Here is a 21,890-nt window from a genome sequence, read left to right as displayed (position 1 = left end):
GTCAAAGAGTTGTTCGTCGTTTGTACTTACACTCAAATTTAAAGAGGTTTGCTCTGTTTTAATTCTCTTCTACGTATTAAATTATATTCTCGATTTACTACCTAATTTTTCGTTCATAGTAATTAGTTGAATTTAGGCTGGACCAAAACATAATATATGTGTATTTGCAACCTGATTTGTTTTTTACTTCCAGACTATATGGTTGAGTTTTTCTTTTTTTTTAAAGCATTTTCTGTTTGCTATAGTTTACAGATTCGACCAGCCCATCTGGCTTCAATCAGCCCATCTGGTTTTAACCAGCCCATTTTACTTCAAGCTTCCGTCCGCTTAATATTTAACATTCTGATACAGCCCATACGGTCAACTTTCGTTGGCCCATATACACCATGCATGCACTCGAGTGATAGACTATGTCATGATTTTTTTTTTTTGCCACCTAGCAATTTATATGATTACACTAGTTTACACTGTTTATCTTAGCAATTGTCTACACTCCAATATATAGTACAAAGCTGTAGACGGGCGCGGCGTGCCGCCGCGGGAGGTTCGCTAGTAGTGACTCATATGTTGTAGCCAATTGTTATGTCGCTCGATCATTCTCTCTCACTTACCGTTCTTGTAGCCCATTGTTTTTCATCGTGACCATGTTGTTTTGAGGTTTTCATCTCAAAACATTATTTTCTCCTATGGTACGATATGGTCACTTGCATAGTAGCATGTTGTCAATTATCCACCTTCTCTTATTCAATGCCATGCATGTATGTACGGTCCAGATCCTTAGCATAGATTGTATGTACACTCCAGATCTTTAGCTTAGATTGTTCGACTACCCACTGTCCATGCCTAAGCCTGTCTTTCTCCTTAAAATAAGTATTCTCTCCTACTATGTACTTATTATTTTAGAGACATCATGCATGTCTAGTGCGTTGTACTTATACGTGTATATTCTCTTTGATTCCTCGTAATCTACCACCTCTCTATTACCATTTTTGGAGAAGTCATGCCTGCCTATGACTTTTTTTGAGAGAATATAAGTCAACTAAATCGATAATTGTATTTGATCCGACAGTTAGGGTCGTTAGGTAGACATCCCAATTGTTGAGTAGATCTTGAACCGTTAATTTTCTTGTTTCCTGATGTAATCTTGACATTAGGCATGCATTTTTGCCAGGACTCTCCGTTCGTGATGCACGTGTCCGATATGGACATGTATTACCCTTTACATGACCCTCTTTTTGTTGACGCCATGATGACATTAGCGCATACATTGCTGCCAGGATGTTCCAAATATCAGATATGGACATGTGCTACACTTTAAGTGTCCCTCTTTTTCTTAGCACTCACGTGGTCCTTCTCATGAATGTTTCTCATGAAAAAATTGATAGTTTATACTATTAACCATTGTAATTAGAACGCGCATCATAATTCATTTGTAAAAATAATGCAAGAATATAAATATAATTTTTTGGCACTTAGATGTAAACGTATTTTTAGTATGAGTTGCTAGCATCTTATAGTACTTTATTATATTAAAAGAAGTGTTTTTATATTTGTTTGCGCCCACACTATATTCCATATACGTGCACATCTACTTTTTTTATCTCGGCAGAGAAAGATTTTTTTTTTCAAAATAGTGAAAGTTTTTTTTGCCCATGCGTAAAAAATGTTTGTTATCTCAACATGAAGATTTTTTTTATATTTCTTTACACCCACACTATATTCCATGTACATACACATCTACTTTTTTTTATCTTGGCAGAGAAAGATTTTTTCACCAAAATAGAGAAAGTTTTTTTGCCCATGCGTAAAAGTTTGTTATCTCAACATGAAGAACTAATGGAGTAGCCTAGATTGATTTTCCCTTAAAGTAAAAAAATATTAACAAATGATTAATTTTCTGAAATAATACGCTAATATTTTTTCCCTAAAATCAGAGATGTCATCATCATACATATGGTATTGTGAGCGGACTCATCCTTTTTGGCAGCGCTGGACCTGGACTCCTTAGCAGCCGTGTATTCCTTTTAGTTTTTTGAGGGAGCAGTATTTTCCTTTTTGATTAGCCGCTGGCGGCCGTGTTTGTTTTTCAGCTGTTGGCAGACTTATATGCCGATGGCAACGTAGGTTCATCTATGATTGTATTTTTTATAAAAAGCACATATGACTTGGACGAAAGACGTGTCATACTATTCTTACGTGATGTGCCAAACAATTTATAGATGACTATATTTGTATGTAACGCTGTATCTTTAAATCTGAACCATTAATCTATAAAGTTAACGATCAATATAATTTAACATATGTGGATGAACGTGATGGCTTGTTTTACTTTTGTTTTAAGTATATAATAGATGTTGATACTACTTCCCCCATCCATGAGTACTTTGGTAAAGTTGTATCCCCCAACTTGAGGGGCTACCACCAGGGCCAAGTGATCTAGATTATCAACCCGAGATGGGTGATCCTCTCTACTCCACAGAATAGGTTGCTCAGACCAGCGTAAATACTGAGGTACTGCCGGTTCAACAGAGTTTACTGCCCTTTTGTGAAGCTTCTGATCATGTTTACACAAACTAGTAGTGAAGACATGATATTGCCCGCTGTTTAGCTGTTTGGGTTTGCTCTGATAACCCGACTGCTGCTGCTACTGCTGATTCCCCTGATGGTTGTGACCTCCCTGGTTGCCTTGGTGCCCTTGATTGAGGTGTCCGGTTTGGTTGCCTTGAAACCCTAAACCGGAACCACCACCTCCGTAGCCCGGCCCATGGAAACCTCCTCCTGAACCGCCGGGCAGGTTGTTATCATACTGGAACATATTGGAATTCTTGAAATCCCACATGATATAACAGTCCTTCCAAAGATGTGATGCTAGCTTCTCCTTTGATCCATGCTTTGGACAGGGCTGATTTAACAGGCGCTCCAAATTGGGGCCTGAACCTCCGCCCCTCTGGGGCTGCTTGCCCTTACGGCGCTGGCCATTCTCCTGTGCGTTGGTGTTAGCAACAAAGTCCAAGCTGCTGTCGGCCTTGCGCTTACCGCCATTTTCATGGCCTGCCGGATTATGCTGCTGACCCTTGGCATTGCCGTTCTTCTTACCTTTCCCCGGTTTATCCTCCTCTGAGTCCGGGTCCTTAGTATTATCTAAATCGGCGTATTTAAACAAAGCGGCCATGAGCGTTGACATATCATTGCAGTGACGTTTGAGTCTTCCCAACTTCTGTTTGAGTGGTAAGAAACGGCAATTGCCCTCCAATGTTAACACTGCAGTGTCTGCATTGATACGATCTGATGAATGCAAAACCGCTGAAACCCGTTTGACCCAATGGGCCATGGACTCCCCTTCCTCTTGGACACAAGCGGCCAGATCTATGATTGACATCGGCTGCTTACAAGTATCTTTGAAGTTCTGTATAAACCGGTGCTTTAACTCAGCCCATGATCCGACAGAATTGGTTGGTAAGCGCTTCAACCAAGTGCGAGCTGTTCCTTCCAACATCATGGTGAAATATTTAGCACACACTGCCTCATCCACATCTAACATCTCCATTGCCATCTCATAGCTCTCCACCCACGCCTCTGGTTGCAAGTCGGCGGTGTAATTTGGTACCTTACGAGGTCCCTTGAAATCCTTGGGCAGTCTCACATTACGCAAAGCGGGGGTAAGACACGGCACCCCTAAGGAACTGAACACCACACCTGGCTCCACTGAGGCTGTAGGGTGAACCGGAGTATGTTGTCGTGCTCCGTGTCGAGCTGCCAACTCGGCCTCCCGACGTGCGCGGCCATGGTCCACAACATCCTGTGCATTAGCGCCTCCCCCTGCCGGGTTGTTTCCTCGTGGTGAATTTCGGCGACGTGCACTACTGGATACGGTCGGTTCATCCTCCACGTGTCTGCTATAGCTCCGGCTTGGACGGGGAGTGGAAGGAATCCTCTCACGACTGTGTGAATACGCCTGCTGTTGATTTAGTGCTGTTTGAAGGAGATCCCTGGCCCGACGTGCTTCCACTGCAACTGTTGACTCGCCGTCGGTTGGGAGGGCCGCTAGGCGTGAAGCGGCAGCCACAATGTTGTCCAACGGGTTGGAATAATGCTCAGGAGGTGTTGGTACATACTGTGGCACAACATTGTTCTGGCGAGGCAGGTCCATCGTGCGCGGTTGAACCGGTGCCCCTGTTCCCGGCGCCGCCGCCCAGTTTAGTATGGGTTGGTTACCAGCTCCCGCTCCTGGTGTGTTGAAGATATTCTGCGGCTCATAAACCGACGGGAGACGCGATCGGTACCTTCTTCTCATGACTTCCTCTGAAGCATTCTGATCCAGCCTAATCCGGTAGGCCTGTGCTTCCAATTCAGCCCGCTCTGTAGCCATCCTAGCATTCTCTATCGCCAGGTCCGCTTTAGCCTAGGCTATCTGATCTTTCACTTTTGCAATCTCCGCATTGTGCTGATCCCTGGCTGCTGCATCCACCTCTGCGGCCATCAACGTTGCCAAAGCGTCGAACCAATCAGACAGGACTTGGGCTGGAGGCGGCGCTGAGCTTCCTGCCCCTGCTGGTGTGGCCGTTGTTGAACCGGAGAGCATTGCTGCGGCGGTAGATGACTGAGGCGCTGATTGTGTGCCGGAAATGAAGATGGCGGCCCGGTTTGGCAGATCAGGGGAATCCGGAATACTGTTGCCCTCGGATCCTCCATCAATCCGGCCGTCCTGCAACTAGTAAAGTGATTCGGTCTCTCCAGAAGACTCGTCATCAGAACAGACCACGGTCTCTCCATCGGATACCAGTCCGTCCTCGTACCTCGATCCATGGATGACACCCACGAAAACATGCCTTGCCTCGGGCTGAACCGGCGAAGAACTTGCACGCCGAGCCATTTCGATGATGTCGGTGCAGATGTCCGTCTCAGGGGCCGGTTTTCCGATCTTGCCGATGAAGACGTGAATCCCACCAAAGGGGACCCGGTACCCGTATTCGATTGAATCGGTCTCGGGACCCCATCCTACGTTGTCAATGTAGAGCTTGCCGCGACGACTCTTCGTCATCTGGCCCACAGCGTATCCCTTAATTCCATCGAAGCTGCCCTTCAAGAACTCAAAACCATCGTGCGATAGTCCCACGGTGGGCGCCAACTGTCGTGGGTTTGTCACGGCAGATGTCCTTATGAAGGGACTTAGTCGTGGAGCCATCTCTACGGGTTAGCGTAAAAGGGTTAAACCGGACAAGGGGACATGGAGAGTTTTATACTAGTTCGGCCCCTTCGAGGAAGGTAAAAGCCTACGTCTAGTTGTGATTGGTATTGCTAGGGTTTCGAAGGCTAGGGAGCGAATCCACTTTGTCTGGCTCTCGAGTTGTTGTCCGTCCCTCAACTGCGGCCGGGTCGTCCCTTTATATTCATAGGTTGACGCCCGCCGGGCTACAGAGTCCAGAAGCCGGATCATAAACGTGTCCAGTTCGGTCTCTACCCTTCCTATCTTACAATACAAGTTACATGACTAGGTCGGTTTACATTTACAGGCTGTAACCCGCCTTTGGGCCCTGGGCCTTCCGTAAAGCGCCATCATCCTTGCATCTTCATGGGCTTCTAATCTTCAAAGAGTCAACCCGGCTACATAAGGCCGGTTTACCTCCAGTAGTAATATCCCCAACAGTTTTGGAGTTAAGGGAAAGTTAGCGCCACGTTTTGTAGGACCATACAAGGTTTTGGAGCATATGGGAGAAGTAGCCTACAAGTTGGAATTGCCCGAAGGATTGTCAGGAGTTCACGATGTATTCCACGTTTCCCAGTTGAAGAAGTGCCACGCAGAAATGGCTGATATACCGCTGAGAGATACAATGCCGCTGGAAGCGATTCAGTTGGACAGTGATTTGACCTATGAGGAGAAACCAGTCAAGATTCTTAAGTATGCCAGCCGAGTCACCCGCAGCAAGGTTATCAGGTTTTGTAAAGTTCAGTGGAGCCACCACACCGAGCATGAAGCTACCTGTGAGCGAGAGGAAGAACTGCTGAAGGACCACCCTCATCTATTTTCTAGCCAACCCGAATCTCGAGGGCGAGATTCATCTTAAGGGGGTAGGTTTGTAACATCCCAAATTTTCAATTTGGAATGTTATGCATTAGATCATCACTTCATATCATATTTTATTGCTTTTGGCCTGATCTAGAAATTCTACGCAACTCAAGGACCCACGGAGAGAGTTGGGGATTTCGTTATTTTCATATTTGAGTTTTCTCAAATTTTGAAAATAGGATCATTTGATTTTATTTATTTTATCTTAAATTATTTCAATTATAAAAATAAGTGAGGGGGAATAAAATGACTTTCGCAAAATAAATAAATATTGAGGATTTAATAAAAAATCAAATAAGATTTTATTTTGGAGTTATTTGCTATTTTATTTGAATTTAGGAAAATGCGCATTTTCCAAAATTGCAATTAGGCCCCAAATAAATGTTCATCTTGTTCGGCTTGATTTTAGAAGTCGGGGAAAATTTATTTCGGGATTTTTGGAGTCCGTTTAGTATTTCTTTTATCTGTTTTTATGCGCGTAATTATTTTAAAAAAAGCGCGCAACCGACTTTGGGCCGTATTCGGCCAGGACTTTGTTCGGCCGGCCTCTATAAGGAGCCGCCCCGAGCCCGTAAGCCCACCCCGCGCCTAACCCTAACCCTAGCCGCCCCAAGCCGCGCCGCCGCCGCCGTCGGACGCCACCACCCCGCCGCCCCGCGCCGCCGCACCACCGCCCCGCGCCGCCGCCCCGAGCCGCCCCGCCCCCCTGCCACCGCCCCGCCGCCACCGCCGCCACCCGCTGAACCCGCCACCTTCGGTTTTCGTTCGGTTTTTTGTCGGTTTTTTTAGATCCGTTTTTTTAGATCGGTTTATTTCCGGTTTAGTTTATTTAGCGAGCGTTCGCTCGTCCATTCGTTTTAACGAACGCATTCACCGTTTAGTTACAGAAAACGAAAGTTCGTTCATTAATCTATTCATCGTTTTTCTTTTTCTCGGATTTTCCGCGATTATTTCTGATTTTGATTTCTGATCCGATTTTCGTTCTAGTATAACTTTTCGCTCGTTTATCGGAATCAGGCGATTCAAGCGCCTGGAGTTTCGTCTCGAAACCCTCTTTCCGTTTAACCAACTCAAACAAGTTTTTGCTTCTGTAAAATTTGACCTAGATCCAGATTAGTAAACGAAGCTTGTTTCTTTCGCCGTCTGATTTTCATTGCTTCGTTCGATTTGATTCTTTTGGCAAACCGGAGTTCTTAAGTTGAACTTCTGCTTAGTTCTCTTATTTGAGTTTTACCTGTGCATTAGTTGAGTACTTATTGTATACTTGTTTGTTTGCGATAGAGTATCCGAGTGCGCCGCTTGCTACTTTGAATCGCTAGGTTTCGCGGATCATCAGCAAGGCAAGTAACACTTTGATCATACCTCCTACTACCCAGTTTTTATTGCATTAGATCAATCCTCAAACATTGCATGAATAGGATCTAATTAAATTGTGGGTTTTGGGAAGTAGATGAGGTAGTACCTATTACCTGTTTTATTATCAAACCTTTGGGAGTTACTTCTATGTTTGCTTATATTGCCATGCCATGCTAGTAGACGTGGATTGGGTGAGTGTATCCATGACATATGTGAGATTGATAAATTAATGGTTTATTTAAGGTGGCAACTTAAACACACATCTGGGTGGACTGAGGCACCTTGGTATTCCAGCGATTGCCTGTTTTCTTTTTTATGGACCACCACCCAGGATCAAAGGGATCATGAGATTATTCATACTAGAAACTTCCGTGTGCAGCCACACGGTACTATGGGCTCTAGCATAGTTGATTAAGTCGTGCGAACTCTTACAGTGGTAGACTAGCAGATGTTGGGGAAAGTAGGTGTAACGGTCTACCCGTTCGTAAGGTGCTAGCACTTCTGAAAGACTATGTCTCGGTCATCCGTTTCTCAAACACCATGTAGTGCGAGAATCCCAACGGAGGAGATCGAGTCTTGTGGGGAAAAGTGCGCAAACCTCTGCAGAGTGTATAAACTAATCATGGTTAGCCGTGTCCGCGGTTATGGACAACTTGAGTATCTAGTACTTGGATTATCATATGAATCTCATCATGTTACTCTAATTAATATTGTTGGGTTTTATATATGATGCTTAATTAGGAATGAGAGGATGTCTACACTCTCAATGTTTAACAACTACCATGATAGTTAAATAAAATTTATTCCTTTGCAGTAGGAAAAAATTGGCTTTACGCAAAACTGTAACCATAGAGCTTTCCACCAGCCAAATATGCATGTAGTATACGAAAATACTCATGTGAGCGGGAGCTCACAGGATCCCGCTATCTGTGCCACTTATTCCCCTCGTGATCTATGCTGCAATTGGTATAGTAATAGGTATATATATCCACATACATTATTACTCCATATGTGCAATGGCCCACTGCACAGGAAACCCCGTCAGTCGGTGGGGCGGCAGATCAGACGGGGTTGGACGAGGGGAACCGTTTTCTCACGGTAGCTGGTCCAAAGGAGCCAATTTGCTCATTTATGGCAGCACCGGAGGCAGCTACCAATCTTCTCCAGCACACCTCCTCGCACTCATCCTTCTTCATATAGTAGTCCACCCATTTCTCCCCCAGTCAGAGATTGAGAGCGAACTAAACCAGACGAGTGCCACAAATCCTTGCGGGTAGCATGTCTGCGTCCTCATCCTCAAGCGGGCTCGAGCAACTCCCGCCGCTAATCAGCTGCCCTGAGTGCGGCGGTCGGGTCTTCACCTGGATTGCTCAGGCGGGGCAGAATGCAGGCGTTCGTTTCTACAAGTGCGTCAACAAGGACGTGAGTACAATCCATTCGCCATTCCTTCATCTAAGTACTCGTCTGCAGTCAGATCGACTAATAAATTGAGTTTTACTGTCTGATTTGAGTTGCAGGTTGGAATCTGCAACTACATGAGGACCAAGGAGGAGTACCTTGCAGAGTTAAGCTTCCATTTGGGGACGGCACAGCATCTAGGACATGGAAGCAGCCAGGCTGGATCTTCTTTGAACCGCAGAGTCCGTGTTGTCCAGCAGCAGTGCACTGTTCCAGCAGTTGCCCAAGCCTTCAGGGTTAATCAAGCAAGCTCTTCCGCCGCCGCGCTCCGTGTTCTTGTGTTCTTGGATGCTGCCATACTGGTTGTTGGTGTCCTCATTTTCTTGGCATTGCTGAAAGTAGTCTCCCTCCTTAGCAGGTAGAAGGTCGTCTTGTTGACAGAATAGAAGGAATAATTAGGTAGTCTGTCTTTTGTATCGCAGTGCTTGGTAATCATAATCAGGTTGTGTGTCCTTTGTATCCCAGTGGTTGGTAATGAGAATCAGGAAGCGTGTCATTTGTATCCGAGTGGTTGGTAATGAGATTTGTTAGTGGGTTCTTCTGGAAGACCGTTGTTACGATATGTGTCATGCAATTAGTACTCAATTTATGTTCAGATATTTATTTTTGCCCCGACCGTATTTTTGGGCAGAAGTACTAATGTTAGATCTTTGTTCTATAGCCAATAAAGCGTAATTTTTTTGTGAGGAAACGGGTTACTTAATTAACTACATTAGAACGGGCTGCCGCTGTCACCGGCATGACCGGTGGACGCAATAAATTCTTGTACCTACCCACCGTTCCAGAAATTTACTGACCTTATCTCCAGCCACCAGCCTGCACCCACCCAAAAACCCTCATATCACCCCTCTGTTTCGCTTGCCCCGGTTTAAGCTCCTCTCCCAAGCGAAGTCGCCGGCGATTTGGCCCACGGCGAACCCATTCCGGCGGGAGATCTACAGGTAAGTGCTCATTTTTTTCAATCCCCTCACCCAACCTTCTACGCCCGTCCTCGTCCCACGCATATGACCCGAGCAATCCACCCATTATCTATTCAAATTTGTGCTAGATCAGCAAAGATGGATCTGTCGCACCATTCAATCCCAAAATTCGTGCTGCCGTCAAACTGCTTGTGTGCTGTATCCAGATCTGATTCAACTTATCCTAACGACCAGTCCTAAGTTGTGTTATAATAATTGTCTTCACCGTATTTATTAAGCAAGTTCAGTCATACGCCTCTTTAACCCAACAGTAGCTACTTGAGGCACCAGGCAATCTGATTTTCTAGTACTAATGTTCAGTTCAGCATAGTTCGTCGGGCATGGGGAGCAACACATGTACAGATGATTTTACTCCATGTCTTGTAGCAAAAAACTCCATCATTCTTTTATCAGGGTACATTAGTTCAAGCTCACTCACAATCAAAGTGTTCTCAATTGTAGGCACCATGTCTGACGCTGGTAGTTGTGATGGGACCGCAGCCTCTGGGATGTAGTTGATGACAACACCAATAGGCAGCCATTGCAAGCCAATGATGAATAGGCACCTCCTGCTCCAACTTCACGAATATCAGTCAGAAAAGCAGTAGAAGTGATCCAGACATTTGACGATTACAAGAGGTGGCTCATTACTGAAATTGGGTTTGGTGGAATGCTAAAGCTACCTTTGCTGCAGAAGCTCAACCTTAAGTTCAGTGCCTGGACTATGAGCAAGGTCTGCGTCGAGTGCCGAGAAATTGTTCTGTCAGAAACCAAGGTACTAAAGTTTTTTGCGGAAGACATCCACAAGGTTTTTGGCATTCCGTGTGGTCACCAAAGTGTTAAAGGGCGCGATGGCTTCATCAAGCCAGAAGCGGTAACATTCATAAAGAGGACGCTAGGGATGGACAGGACGGGAGTGCATAGCCTGCGTGCGGCTGAGGAATTCCTTCTCCGTGACATTTCTGAGGCTTCCAGCAAGATGGAGAAGGATTGCTTCCAGATAGCATTCGTCATATTTGTTATGGGGCATGTTCTGGCACCTAGAACAAAACATGATTATGGCACCATAGACTACTGGGGTGCGCTGGCAAATACGGAGAACATATCACAATTCAACTGGTGTGAGTTTGTACTTGACTTTTTGCTAGAGGCAGTCCGGCGGCTTAAGAACGATATGATGGCCAACAATTTGAACACCAATCTTGTTGGTTGCCACTTGTTTTTACAGGTTTGTCTGCTATCTGTGCTGAGGCCACAACAGCCGGCTCATCATCATGGTTTATGTGACCCTTTGTAATGCTTTGTGTGATACATTTCTCATTCACATGGATGTCGTATTAACAACCTTTATATGCAGATATTCTTCCTCGACAATGTTGACCTTGGAATTTTCAATAAGAACCATAATGTCCTTCCTCGCATTAGTGACTTCGACCAAAGAAGCATGAAGAACGTGATAACAATGGCGACTGACATTGGGAAGGGCCCCACATCATACTCGAAATGCATGGTAATCTTACTGTTGTTAGGTGACAGTGATGATTGATTCTCCCTCATCATAACAAATGTTTTTCATATGTATCCATGGCAGATTCGTCAAGGTAATGATCTATGCTACGCTCGTTGCAACATTGCTGATTCCACTGAGAGAACATCCAACCAGCCAGTTGATGGCGGCAATACGGAGGAAGATGTTGGCAAGTTCAACAATGACAGGAACGATTCAGCTCATGTAGCATCTTCAGCTGCCGGGAACCTAATGGATGTTCAGACACCACTATGTATGCTTGGACCAATGGACTTTATAGAGCACATGCGGAGCCGATACCCCAGTCTGGTAGGTTTCACTGCTACGGTTTTTTCTATTTTTGTATTTTTTTTAACTTCCAACAATTGCAATTGGGGCTACTCTCGCCATCTTTACTGAATCTGATGTCGTATGTGGGTTAACTTGTTTGCTGCAGGTTAGGGATGAGTTGAGTTTTATATTGAAGGAGCAGAATGCCAAATGCCAGCGTGAAATCAACACCGCCCGCGCAAATATGCAGGCAGACATGATCAAATTTGTGGACAAACTAATGGCATCAATCAGCAAGAGGTGCATCTGCTGTACTGCTAGAGGTTTTATTGACTGTCCAGCAAGAGTAGTAGATACATTTCCAGTTGACAGACTGAGGACTCCAGTTGGCCAGAAAATACCAGGTGTCAGGCTCGATATGTCTGCTTGCAAAGGTCTCGAACTGTTAACATTGTAATTACCTGCTTTTTGTTTACTTGCATATTGCAATGAATTTGCCATGTGCCGATTTTTTATTATATATGTTAACTTTAACTCCAATTTCAGATGGCAACTCTGAACCGAGGTTCCATGGTGATGACCAGTCAGACCGTCAGCAGAACAAGAGGTCGCGACATGAGGAAGGAGCACTCGCAACAATGACATCTCAGATTTTTTAGTTTGCAAGGCAGACACTGCAGGCTATCAGTGAATTGTTTATTGACCTTCCGAATGATGGAAGCACCACGGTGTTTGGACAAAAGGCAGAGGGACTTCCTGGAAGAAAATATGTCCAGCCGTATGTGTCCCAACAATTGAAAGGGTTCTTTGCTACGACACCGACAGAAGAATTATGCAGGTGCCTATCTCAATGCAGACTCTTCTGGTACATGTTTCTTAACTATAGACATCTATTCACCATGAGGCTGACACTCCATTGTATATATATCCAGGAATTTTCTTGTTCATGAGAATCTGAGGTTCTTACGAATAACGGGTTCAGCATTGAAATGCCAGCTGGTTGAAGATGAGCTTATCGACCATGAGGTGATGTCAGTCATTATCAGAAGGTATTGTCAGTCTGACCAGGAAGCAGATAAACACTCACCATACTTAACTTGGAGACACCCAATTGAACCAGAATTCTCGGTCAGTCTTACATAGCTATCAAAATTTTCTACACGTTGTTCTTTAATATACAGTATGGTCATGCAATCACCGACTGATGGATTTGACTAAATGCAGACTCTTGTACTATCGGATCATGATTTCCTACATACGGTGTCAATACAGAAAGCATTGTGTACCGACTCACTCAAATATGACATCACATCAGCTCAGTTGGTATGTGAGTGAACTAGCATCGGCCATTTGATTTTTCTCTTATCATATGCCCACTAGTTGGTCACCTGTTCCTTCATTTCTTATATGCAGTTCTTCACCCTTGTTCCACGGCCTGAAGGATGGATCGTAGTTTTCTGGGACATGGTAGCCCGCCTCATGTTTGTAATTGATCCAATGTACAGCAAGAGAAGCCAACCCTTGACCACTCAGCAGAGAGATGAGATTACAGCTTGGAAGCTACATGATGCCTTGTTTATTTGCTTAAATGAGTATTATGCTGGCTGGCCTGTGAGGAAAGATGGATGGAAAGTCACGTTCCCCGCACTTGCTGATAGCATTTTTTCTCGGTAATGTGTTTTCTGTCCGCAATTTGCTACCATCATTATGTCAAATGTCATCTGCGGTTTCTTATGGAATTTGTTTTGTGATGATCAGTAATGAGACTGGAGCTTGCGTCGTCCATATAGCCCGCCATTTCGATGGGAAAAAGCTGAAGATGCCCCTCACCAAGGTTGGTTATCTATGTCAGCTAGCCAAATTACGTTTTGAGTCATATTTCTGTGACTCCATTTGCAATTTTTTGTCCTAACCACACCATATCCCGGTGCCATAAAACAGCACAACATATCGAAGGTGAAGCGGGAAACGCTGTATGAGTGCATGAAGTTGCAGGGCAATTTCTCGGCCCATGCACGCGATGCTCTGTGGCGCCTTCTTGCACCGTCGGAGTCTATATTTGAGGAAGACTGACTCAGCAAACTCTAACGGTTGGCATGGAGCTATCCTTATGTTCTTCTGTGTATGTACACCCTAGACATCTGTCTACTTAATTCATCGTAGCCACCGTATGCACCAAGGTCATGTTTTCTACCAGTCCTTACCGCTTTATTGTGATGCAGACAATTTACTAAAGTTTTTATGTGACACTTGAGTGGATATGTTGTGTGTGAACAAATCCACAGCTACATTTACTTCACATATCCACATCATGCGTGCCCGCCCAACCCACCCTGGTTCTAATATGTGCACTCAGATGAGGCGAGCATGCCATGCGCAGCTTCCCACATACATGGGACCGTTTGCCATTTCGACTGTTATTACCAACTTGGATCAATTGGCCACTTCAAACAAATTTTTACGGGTGCAAAGGACCCATTGGCCATCTAACCACCCTTACATGTATGCATGAAGCACTGGGCGACAATTCAAGTCACATATCCCAGGAGATGCCTTGTTCAATCTACTTATTTTTCTAGTTATCCCGTTTTGCTAACGAAATCCATATCCAAATTAACAAGTGGCACGTGATAGTAACACTTGTAAAATTCCCAGTCTACAGCGAATCGAAAGCTTATTCTCTATTTTCCCTTTAATTGCAAAATTCTGCCCACCATCTCCCATGCCATTTTACGCCATGATATAGTCACGCTATGCTAGGCAGTATGCCATATGATTGCAACATCATAATTCATCAATTGCACAGGCTACTACATAATCATTTTACCCACATGCCAAACATCACAGACCTGCTAGCACACAATTGTAAGGTTCACACTTAATTTGTTGTAGTCCACTTATGCCTCACATAATAATCAGGTTCTACATGACTGTCTTCTTACATAAATCTCACAGACAAGTTTGTATTCAACTAGTACATGGCATGCAGACAGTGACCACAATCACCTACACACCTCTTGAACGGGGGGCACAAGCTAAATTGAGCCAATTCTCCACGCCATGATGTCTTTACTCTTCTAGTACCGGCTAGTACACAAACGGCCATCCTACATACGTGATCCACAATCACTCTGGTACGAACTTAGACATGGCAGCCTACAAGTGGTCACAATCACTCACACACCTCTCATGAGGGGGGTGCAAGCTAAATCGCAACCATTCTTGTCGCCAACATGTCGTCTGGTTTCATCAGCCGGACAACCGTTGGAACCATTACCACACCACATACATGTGGGATGGCAACTAACATTCGCGGTTGTCCTCATATTCAAACAAGATTCTGACCCGTCGTGCAAATACTGGTCCAAAATAAATACTCGCACCCTCTAGCTGTCTAGAACGGCAGGACTTCCTCAAGCATGAAATCTGGGAGCTCTGCCATGTTCCCCCTCATGGAAATAACTTCATACGCAATTGACTGCCGCAAGTAGTTAAGGCGCGCCTGCAAATAATGAACATGACAATTAGACAGGCTTGAATAGCTGTTTAGACAGTCGAACAAAAGTTTGAATATTGTCTCATGGTATAATTCTCACCGGGGTTAGCACATTCTGAAGATACAGGCCAGTGTAATTCCTGGTGTAGTTTACAATGTGCAGCCAGCTGTCCTCTCTGCATTTACCATCATCACATCAACTGAACCAGAATGTGAAATGCTGACAGTATATAAATATCTACATTCAGAATGGTTGCATTTTCACCATACATCTCGCAGCTTTCGTGCATGTTCACATTGTAGTTGATTGTCCAGCCCTGAGCAGGGATGTACCAACTAGGGATATTCTCATGTATGCATCGCCGAAGTCCTGCTAGAATGAAGTGTGCATTGTCTTCATGCTTGTACTGCATCTCTGCTATTGGCACTGAAGTCTCACAGGGGTCCATGACCAACAATGTCCTCTCCTCGACGTCCACCACATATAGGGAGTAGCTATCCATCATTGGAACTGGTAGCATGAGCTGCATATTCAAAGTAGTAGATGAAGTTTTTTCCCATCTCACATGCTAATTATGATCTAGGTTCATATACTGAGTACAAATCATCATATATATATGCATTGCAAGCTGATACCTTCTTTCTCCACTGCAGGCGATATCCGAGTGCCTCATAACTCATCATTATATTCATGAATTCGAAGTCCAAATCATATGAACTGTGCATGAGAGCAAGCTGCCGGAAGACGCATCAAGTTATTCGAAGCATCGCAATCTATCAATTCGAGCAGGTTTGCATGATGTCATGTAAGTAATCACTCACCACAAATCGCAAGTCAAAGATATGTCGCCATCTGATCTCCCAGTCACCGTACATAAGATCCTCCTTGTACATAAGCATTCTTGACACAGCCGTCCAACCGATCGTTGTTATGTGCCCACCAGGACCAAATTCGTGCACAAAGTCCTCACCTGACATCACTATCAGGTACGGCACCATGTGTTTGTACCATTTCCTGTAACTAAGAAAGCGCAAAGCCGCAATGCATGTCAGCCCATAAACCAAAATATTCATCTTCAACTGTATTTTATTTCAACTTTTGCTTTACCGGCTGCGATTCCTAGAGCTGCTTTTGCACATTTTGTCCCAGAATTCTACAACATTCCTTGCAAGGGGCTCCTCATGCTTCAGACCAGCTTTTCCTGGGAATATGTCTCCCTTGTCAGTCATTTCCATCTTCACTATGGTCCTCACCATGCCAACATGCAACCACAGGTTTCTATTCATACGTCCTGACACCACTCCTACACCCCTCTGTAGAACAGCATTTTCTTGACCAGCCAATGTACCTACAGGCACAATCCACATTCATGATGCTGCTGAGACTAACACATGTATATATGTTTTATACCCATATGTAAACTAACCTGGATTGAGTGTTGGTTCTACGTTTGCACCATGTGGACCAGTTCCAATAGCATTCCCCGTTGCCGAGCTTTCTCCTACGGTCCTGACTGCATGTGCAAATTCAACAAATGAGTTAGCCATGTAATGACATTGATCACCGAATCTTTATTCATGGTAGTAGGTTGCATCGACTCACTTGTGATGCCTGGAAATGCATATTCCGTGCTTCTACGAAGTACACCTATGCCTATGGCCACTTGCGCTGGTGGATCCAGTTCTGGAAATTCATGTAGTACAATTTTTCACATGCACGTGGCTGTTGTTAGGTTATGATGTAACAAATTTTGAGCTTACGCACCTTCATGCCCATCTTCTGCAGAATTAGCAACTGCTCCCGATCCTTCTCCGAGTTCCCTCACTGTTTGGAGCAATTACAAGGAGTGTATGAGACATGTCAGCACCGACTTAGGTTAGCGCCAATAATTAATTTTTTAACTCACTTGTTATCCCTGGGAAGACACATCCTGTGTTGCTATGGAGAACACCTCCTCTTGTTGCAACCAGTTCATTTTGTTTGGATCCTGCAAATTAATTTACTACACTTTGTCACGCATCTGCATACATTTCCTGGCGCAAATGTTTGTAAGTTTGATCTTACTGACCTTCATTTTGATCCCGACCACCACCACCTCCAGTAGTACCCTCTGATTCTGAAGCTTCCCCGACTGCCCTGACTGTTTGGTACAAACACAGGAAGTGCATCAGGATAGGCACGGTTGACTTTTTTTATCGTCAACACCGATTCTGTTACTCACTTGTGTTCCCTGGCAAGTCATATCCTGTGTTGTCATGAAGAACACGCCTTCCAGCAGCCCCTGCTTTAGTATGGACTGGCACTAAAAATCCATCAAATCTAAATTGTCACTCACCAGTTAAATAATTTTGAACATTTTAAGTCAAGTTTTCAGCTTAACAAACCTTGATGATGTTCATCATTTCTTACTGTTGGCATTAAATTATTGCCAGCAGTTACAGAAGCATTCATAGTTCCACATTCATTCCGGTCTGATTCGTTATCATTATTACCTCCTTCATCTGGCCTTTCGTTCGATTCTGTTCGTGTGTTAGATATCTCCACCCTCCTCCTCTGTTGTCGTATCTGCCTTCCTCGGTTTGCGGTCCTCTTCTGTCGCCTCCTGATGCCTTCCCCAGATATTCCTGCGCACGCAGACATCCCCAAATCTATATTTTAGCTAGTATGACTATTGACACCGGTTATGTATGTACATCGACAGTATCATCACCTGCTCCATTAGTCACACCTCCAGTTACCATTGCTGATGCCATGGCATTGTACCCATGTGGTGATGATGATCCAACATATGCCATCCCTATAGTTTTGTAAACACAGTCAGCCGACCAAAGTACTTCATGCATCTTTTTGGGGTAATGAACAACACTCACCTTCTACATTTGTCTGAAACTTCATGCAAGGGACGTCTGATATGATCTCATTTCCTATGAAGAATTAAACAACATCTTTATTATGTATCACCAAACACAATCAATTGTTAACGCTAAGCCCGCGTTGCCTTTAACTCACCTGTTGTGCCATTTGCTGGCATATCATCTCCTTGTCCTTCCCGGTCAGCTCCTTCACAATCGGGGATATCTTCCATATTTTCTGTCTTCATGTAATCCACCCTTGGAGCCTGATCTGCAAGAACAAAGCTACATTCTTAACCTTTTGAAGGTTTTTTTTATTTGACACACCATAGTTAGAATTCATACCCATTTGGTCTGTCCTTGCGTTGGCCGATGTGTCCGGAGCCGGACTGCTTATGGTGAGGTCAATCAACGGCACTGCAACACCTGATAGTTTACCTATGTGAGTGTTATTATTTTTTACAAAATTACTGAACTTCACCATTTTGCCACACATACCTGATGCCATATCAATGACTTCATTAGTAGGTACAGCAACTCTTGTTACCAAGTCAATGAATGGAACCTCCATTTCTGCATCAATTACATATATTATGTCTGCACCTTATAGTCTCTATGTTTTATAAATTTCAGTACTGGCAGGGCGGCTTAACTAACTATTCGCATCATACAAATTTTGTACGGATGATGCAAACAGCCCATCAGCTGTCATTTCCTCCGTTTGCGCAACATCGGCCTCTATGAGGCTGTCATGGTGTCTTTCCAGCACCTCATCATAAGCATCCATGCTTTCATTTTCTGGAGACAATTGTCCTACAACTACCAGCGGTGTTGCTACCACGGCATGTGTAGTTTCCTCCATCACAACATCCATCATATCACGAACACCCATTCTCATTAAAACAGCTTCAGCTGCTCGAACAATTAAATTTTTCATATATGTCAGCCACCCATGCTTACATCGTTCCTCATGCAAAAATAAGTAAGTACATTCGTCAAGAACACACTGGGCTAACCTTCAATATCGGCTGATGCTTGCAGAAACCTCGTTATGAGTCCAGCATGTATGCTGTTGTCCCCCCTTTCATCTGGATGTACCACGTACTCAGCAGAATCAGGCACGCCACTACCGATCACTGCATTTGCAGGCGTGACTGGGGTCTCATGTTGTGTGTCGGCGGCTACACCTGCCAGTTCGACAGTTGGATCTGGACAAAACCAACATTCATTTTAACTACCTAATCCAATCTAGAGCATTACAATTTAGGTAATTTTGAAGCTAAATTAAACCGTCTTACTCTCTGCTTCAGATCTTGCATAATCAATCAGTTGGATACTGGTATCTTGTGTCGGCGCTTCTGCCTCCCTTATAGCGTTTAGCTGTAATGGGGCAATTCCAGGAGGCACTGCCAATTGTTTAAAATGTGGTTAGTTCCTCTCCTTGGTGAATAATTGGAATATTATAAATTACACATGAATTATCACAAAACACCAGTCAGTTACCTGGTATGCTTATAACTGGGGGCCGCTGCACCCCTCCCTTCTTACGTCGTTTCTCTGCAAATATATAAACAAATGTTTACTTTAGTTAGATCATATTCTACCGACATGAGATGGCGTTCATATTTCTTTTATATGACTAAACTTACCTTGCCGCTCCAAAACCCTTGCAGCGTTCCGTCCTATGCGTTCATACTGAGACTTCACGTCTTCATCACTATCTGAAGACTCAAATTCACTCTCTTCCTCCAATATAGCTTTGCCCGGATCCTTTGCATGAATTTGCATCATGCGGCTCTGCCTTCGGGCTTCATATCCTCCTTCATTGATAACAACTGGTAGCTCACGCTCCCTTACGGCTCCTAATTGAGTGTCTGCCGAACAATAATTCAGACTAAGTTCATCATCGAATTTAAGCAGTACATCCATATTGATGCTTGTTAGCTTGCGTATAATATATCACCTTCCGGAATGTCTGCAACCTGATTGACTTCTCCTTCCATTTCAGATCCCGAACTATATTCATTGCAGTCTGCGAAAGCCACACAACGACAATTTTTCATTTTCAAATGAAATCCCTACATTATGATGGATCTCATGCAAGTATCGACAGCAAGTGGAATTCACCAGCTTTATAATGTGAACATACCATTTTGTTGGCTTCTTGACCTGGACTGTGTGAAGCTCGTTTCATCCTCAGGTAGCACTGTTGAAGCATTGGTCTGGTTCTGCGCATCTTCCTCTCTGCTAACAACAACCATGACAGGCTGTTCTTCAAGATTATCATTGGGTTCCTCATCCGCCTCATCATATGTGTCATACACTGGAACTGGAAAGGTAAATGAAGGCATAAATGAAATGCATTAGTACATCAGTCCTTTATTTACATTCCGTCACACATATGATGTAGTCTAGCAACCATGCATTTGTTTTGATACTTTTTCTAACCTGTTGGTTTGCTGCAGTCGCTCCCAACCTCTTCAACAACGTAACCATGATTCCATAGAGCAATTTGCAAATTGTCTGGTTGATTTGCTGCGGTCTCATTATTACCAACTTTAGTCCCAGAGACTATGATTTCCTCCCGCCCACTCAACATGGCTTCTCCCTGTGCTCTGTCATCATTTTCAACAACTCTGTCAATCATGTTGCTGCCCAGGCGTTCATCGCCATCTTCAGGTCCAACCAATGCATCTTCATGTGCACCTGCAAACAACTGAAAGTTTGCCAATACACGATTTTAGTTTTTTTATCGTCAAATACACGATGCGGTCAAAATGTATCCAATTTTTTTTATATCTTACTGCACTAGCCGTTGCATCCATTAAAGGGTGCCACATCCATATTCGCTGCACCATGTACCCTTCAGGCCTGATCTGCAATACCATTTTACATTTTGCCAACAATGTCAGCAAGTCTGCGAAGTCTGGTAGATATTTTTGTAAGATTTAATGGCGCATGAGTGTACAAGTTTATTTACCGGGTAATATCCTGGGTTTTCTCTCTCTAGCTGTATTAACTTTCTCACTATTGGACTGGAGTAGGCACAAATTCTTGGCAGCAGATTTGACCCCAAGCTGTCAGGCCCATAGTCCACCCAATCCAGCTGAACATACTATAAAAAGAAACAGGATTGTGTTAGTCACTATTTTCTTAAGTAATCATCTCAATGAATACAACTAGCGATGTAAATGCCAAATGACATGATTTTACTTGCTTGCAAGAAAAGCGAATGGCCACCTAGCATAAGCACCACCGATCCATTTGCCAAGTGTTCTTGGTATCTATCGGCAGAAATCATGATAAGGTCCACAGAGTATCATGCAATGTTGTAATTGCCTATAGCCCATGGATCTTGTACAATGGGCAATATCTCTTCTGGTATTGCAGCACCTGATTGCCTTGGGCCCAACAAAGTGGACATAGCCAGTAGGGTGGATGCAACCATGAATGCTATAGTCTCTGCCTCATTCATGCAACAAGGGTTAAGTCTACTAATGACCTCCTCAAGGTCTGACACCTTCAAGCCTCCTCTACCTCCCAGTTCTAGCATCCCCCTGATTCTCTTAACCAGGCTAGATCTATACATAGGCGTTCCAAATTGCACGATCCTACCATGACCACGTACACCCAAGATCCTCACGGCATCTTCTTCTGTGATGGGTCTGACTTGACCATCTGGCATTCGTAATGTCCTAGTTCTAGTGTTAACCCTACCCATAAGGTCAGCTGTGAAAACCCTATCTACCGGCCCAGCATATCGGTTCGTCAGCAAGCCGGCGAGGCCGGTTGGCTCCATGGCATGGTAAAACAAGGTTCCTAACCCTAGGAAAGGTCCCGTCGCGAATGTGGATTTGTAAGCTTGATCCTGCCTGCTTGCATTGCTAACAACCATCTCGTTGC

At 44.2% G+C, this 21,890-nt stretch overlaps 3 protein-coding genes across 3 annotated transcripts; 1 reads left to right on the top strand and 2 right to left on the bottom strand.

Annotated features, from left to right (window-relative positions):
* The first annotated feature begins 10,495 nt into the window (after positions 1-10,495).
* Positions 10,496-13,711, top strand: LOC147958225 (uncharacterized). The gene is made up of 11 exons (XM_087531998.1): positions 10,496-11,068; positions 11,198-11,350; positions 11,432-11,677; positions 11,805-12,072; positions 12,185-12,245; positions 12,306-12,476; positions 12,571-12,766; positions 12,863-12,961; positions 13,052-13,308; positions 13,397-13,472; positions 13,580-13,711. The coding sequence occupies exons 1-11, from the start codon at positions 10,511-10,513 to the stop codon at positions 13,709-13,711; spliced, it is 2,217 nt and encodes a 738-aa protein (XP_087388124.1). The 5' UTR covers positions 10,496-10,510.
* A 1,321-nt stretch (positions 13,712-15,032) lies between these two features.
* LOC147958224 (uncharacterized) lies at positions 15,033-15,860 on the bottom strand. Its single transcript, XM_087534664.1, has 4 exons — positions 15,771-15,860; positions 15,405-15,658; positions 15,235-15,310; positions 15,033-15,140 (listed from the first exon to the last, which is right to left on the bottom strand). The coding sequence occupies exons 1-4, from the start codon at positions 15,858-15,860 to the stop codon at positions 15,033-15,035; spliced, it is 528 nt and encodes a 175-aa protein (XP_087390790.1).
* Positions 15,861-18,118: 2,258 nt separating this feature from the next.
* LOC147958223 (uncharacterized) lies at positions 18,119-18,885 on the bottom strand. The gene is made up of 4 exons (XM_087535766.1): positions 18,645-18,885; positions 18,486-18,560; positions 18,333-18,413; positions 18,119-18,258 (listed from the first exon to the last, which is right to left on the bottom strand). The coding sequence occupies exons 1-4, from the start codon at positions 18,883-18,885 to the stop codon at positions 18,119-18,121; spliced, it is 537 nt and encodes a 178-aa protein (XP_087391892.1).
* Positions 18,886-21,890: the final 3,005 nt, after the last annotated feature.

Source organism: Triticum urartu, chromosome 7A (assembly GCF_056163025.1).
Source record: "Triticum urartu cultivar PI428250 chromosome 7A, HENAU_Tu73, whole genome shotgun sequence".
Classification (NCBI taxonomy): domain Eukaryota; kingdom Viridiplantae; phylum Streptophyta; class Magnoliopsida; order Poales; family Poaceae; genus Triticum; species Triticum urartu.
The sequence above is the reverse complement of the archived record's forward strand: the minus strand, read 5'-3'. Positions and strand labels throughout refer to the sequence as shown.

Excerpts from the sequence above, each read along its gene's own strand:
- LOC147958225 (XM_087531998.1), top strand. The coding sequence starts at position 10,511 with ATGCTAAAGCTACCTTTGCTGCAGAAGCTCAACCTTAAGTTCAGTGCC. Across the intron at positions 11,351-11,431 it reads CATCATACTCGAAATGCATG|ATTCGTCAAGGTAATGATCT; the intron begins GTAATCTTACTG and ends TATCCATGGCAG. Across the intron at positions 12,073-12,184 it reads CGATATGTCTGCTTGCAAAG|ATGGCAACTCTGAACCGAGG; the intron begins GTCTCGAACTGT and ends CTCCAATTTCAG.
- LOC147958224 (XM_087534664.1), bottom strand. The coding sequence starts at position 15,860 with ATGCACAGTTCATATGATTTGGACTTCGAATTCATGAATATAATGATG. Across the intron at positions 15,659-15,770 it reads GCCTGCAGTGGAGAAAGAAG|CTCATGCTACCAGTTCCAAT; the intron begins GTATCAGCTTGC and ends TTGAATATGCAG. Across the intron at positions 15,141-15,234 it reads TTCAGAATGTGCTAACCCCG|GCGCGCCTTAACTACTTGCG; the intron begins GTGAGAATTATA and ends CATTATTTGCAG.
- LOC147958223 (XM_087535766.1), bottom strand. The coding sequence starts at position 18,885 with ATGAGAATGGGTGTTCGTGATATGATGGATGTTGTGATGGAGGAAACT. Across the intron at positions 18,561-18,644 it reads AAATTTGTATGATGCGAATA|AAATGGAGGTTCCATTCATT; the intron begins GTTAGTTAAGCC and ends TAATTGATGCAG. Across the intron at positions 18,259-18,332 it reads CGCAAGGACAGACCAAATGG|ATCAGGCTCCAAGGGTGGAT; the intron begins GTATGAATTCTA and ends TTGTTCTTGCAG.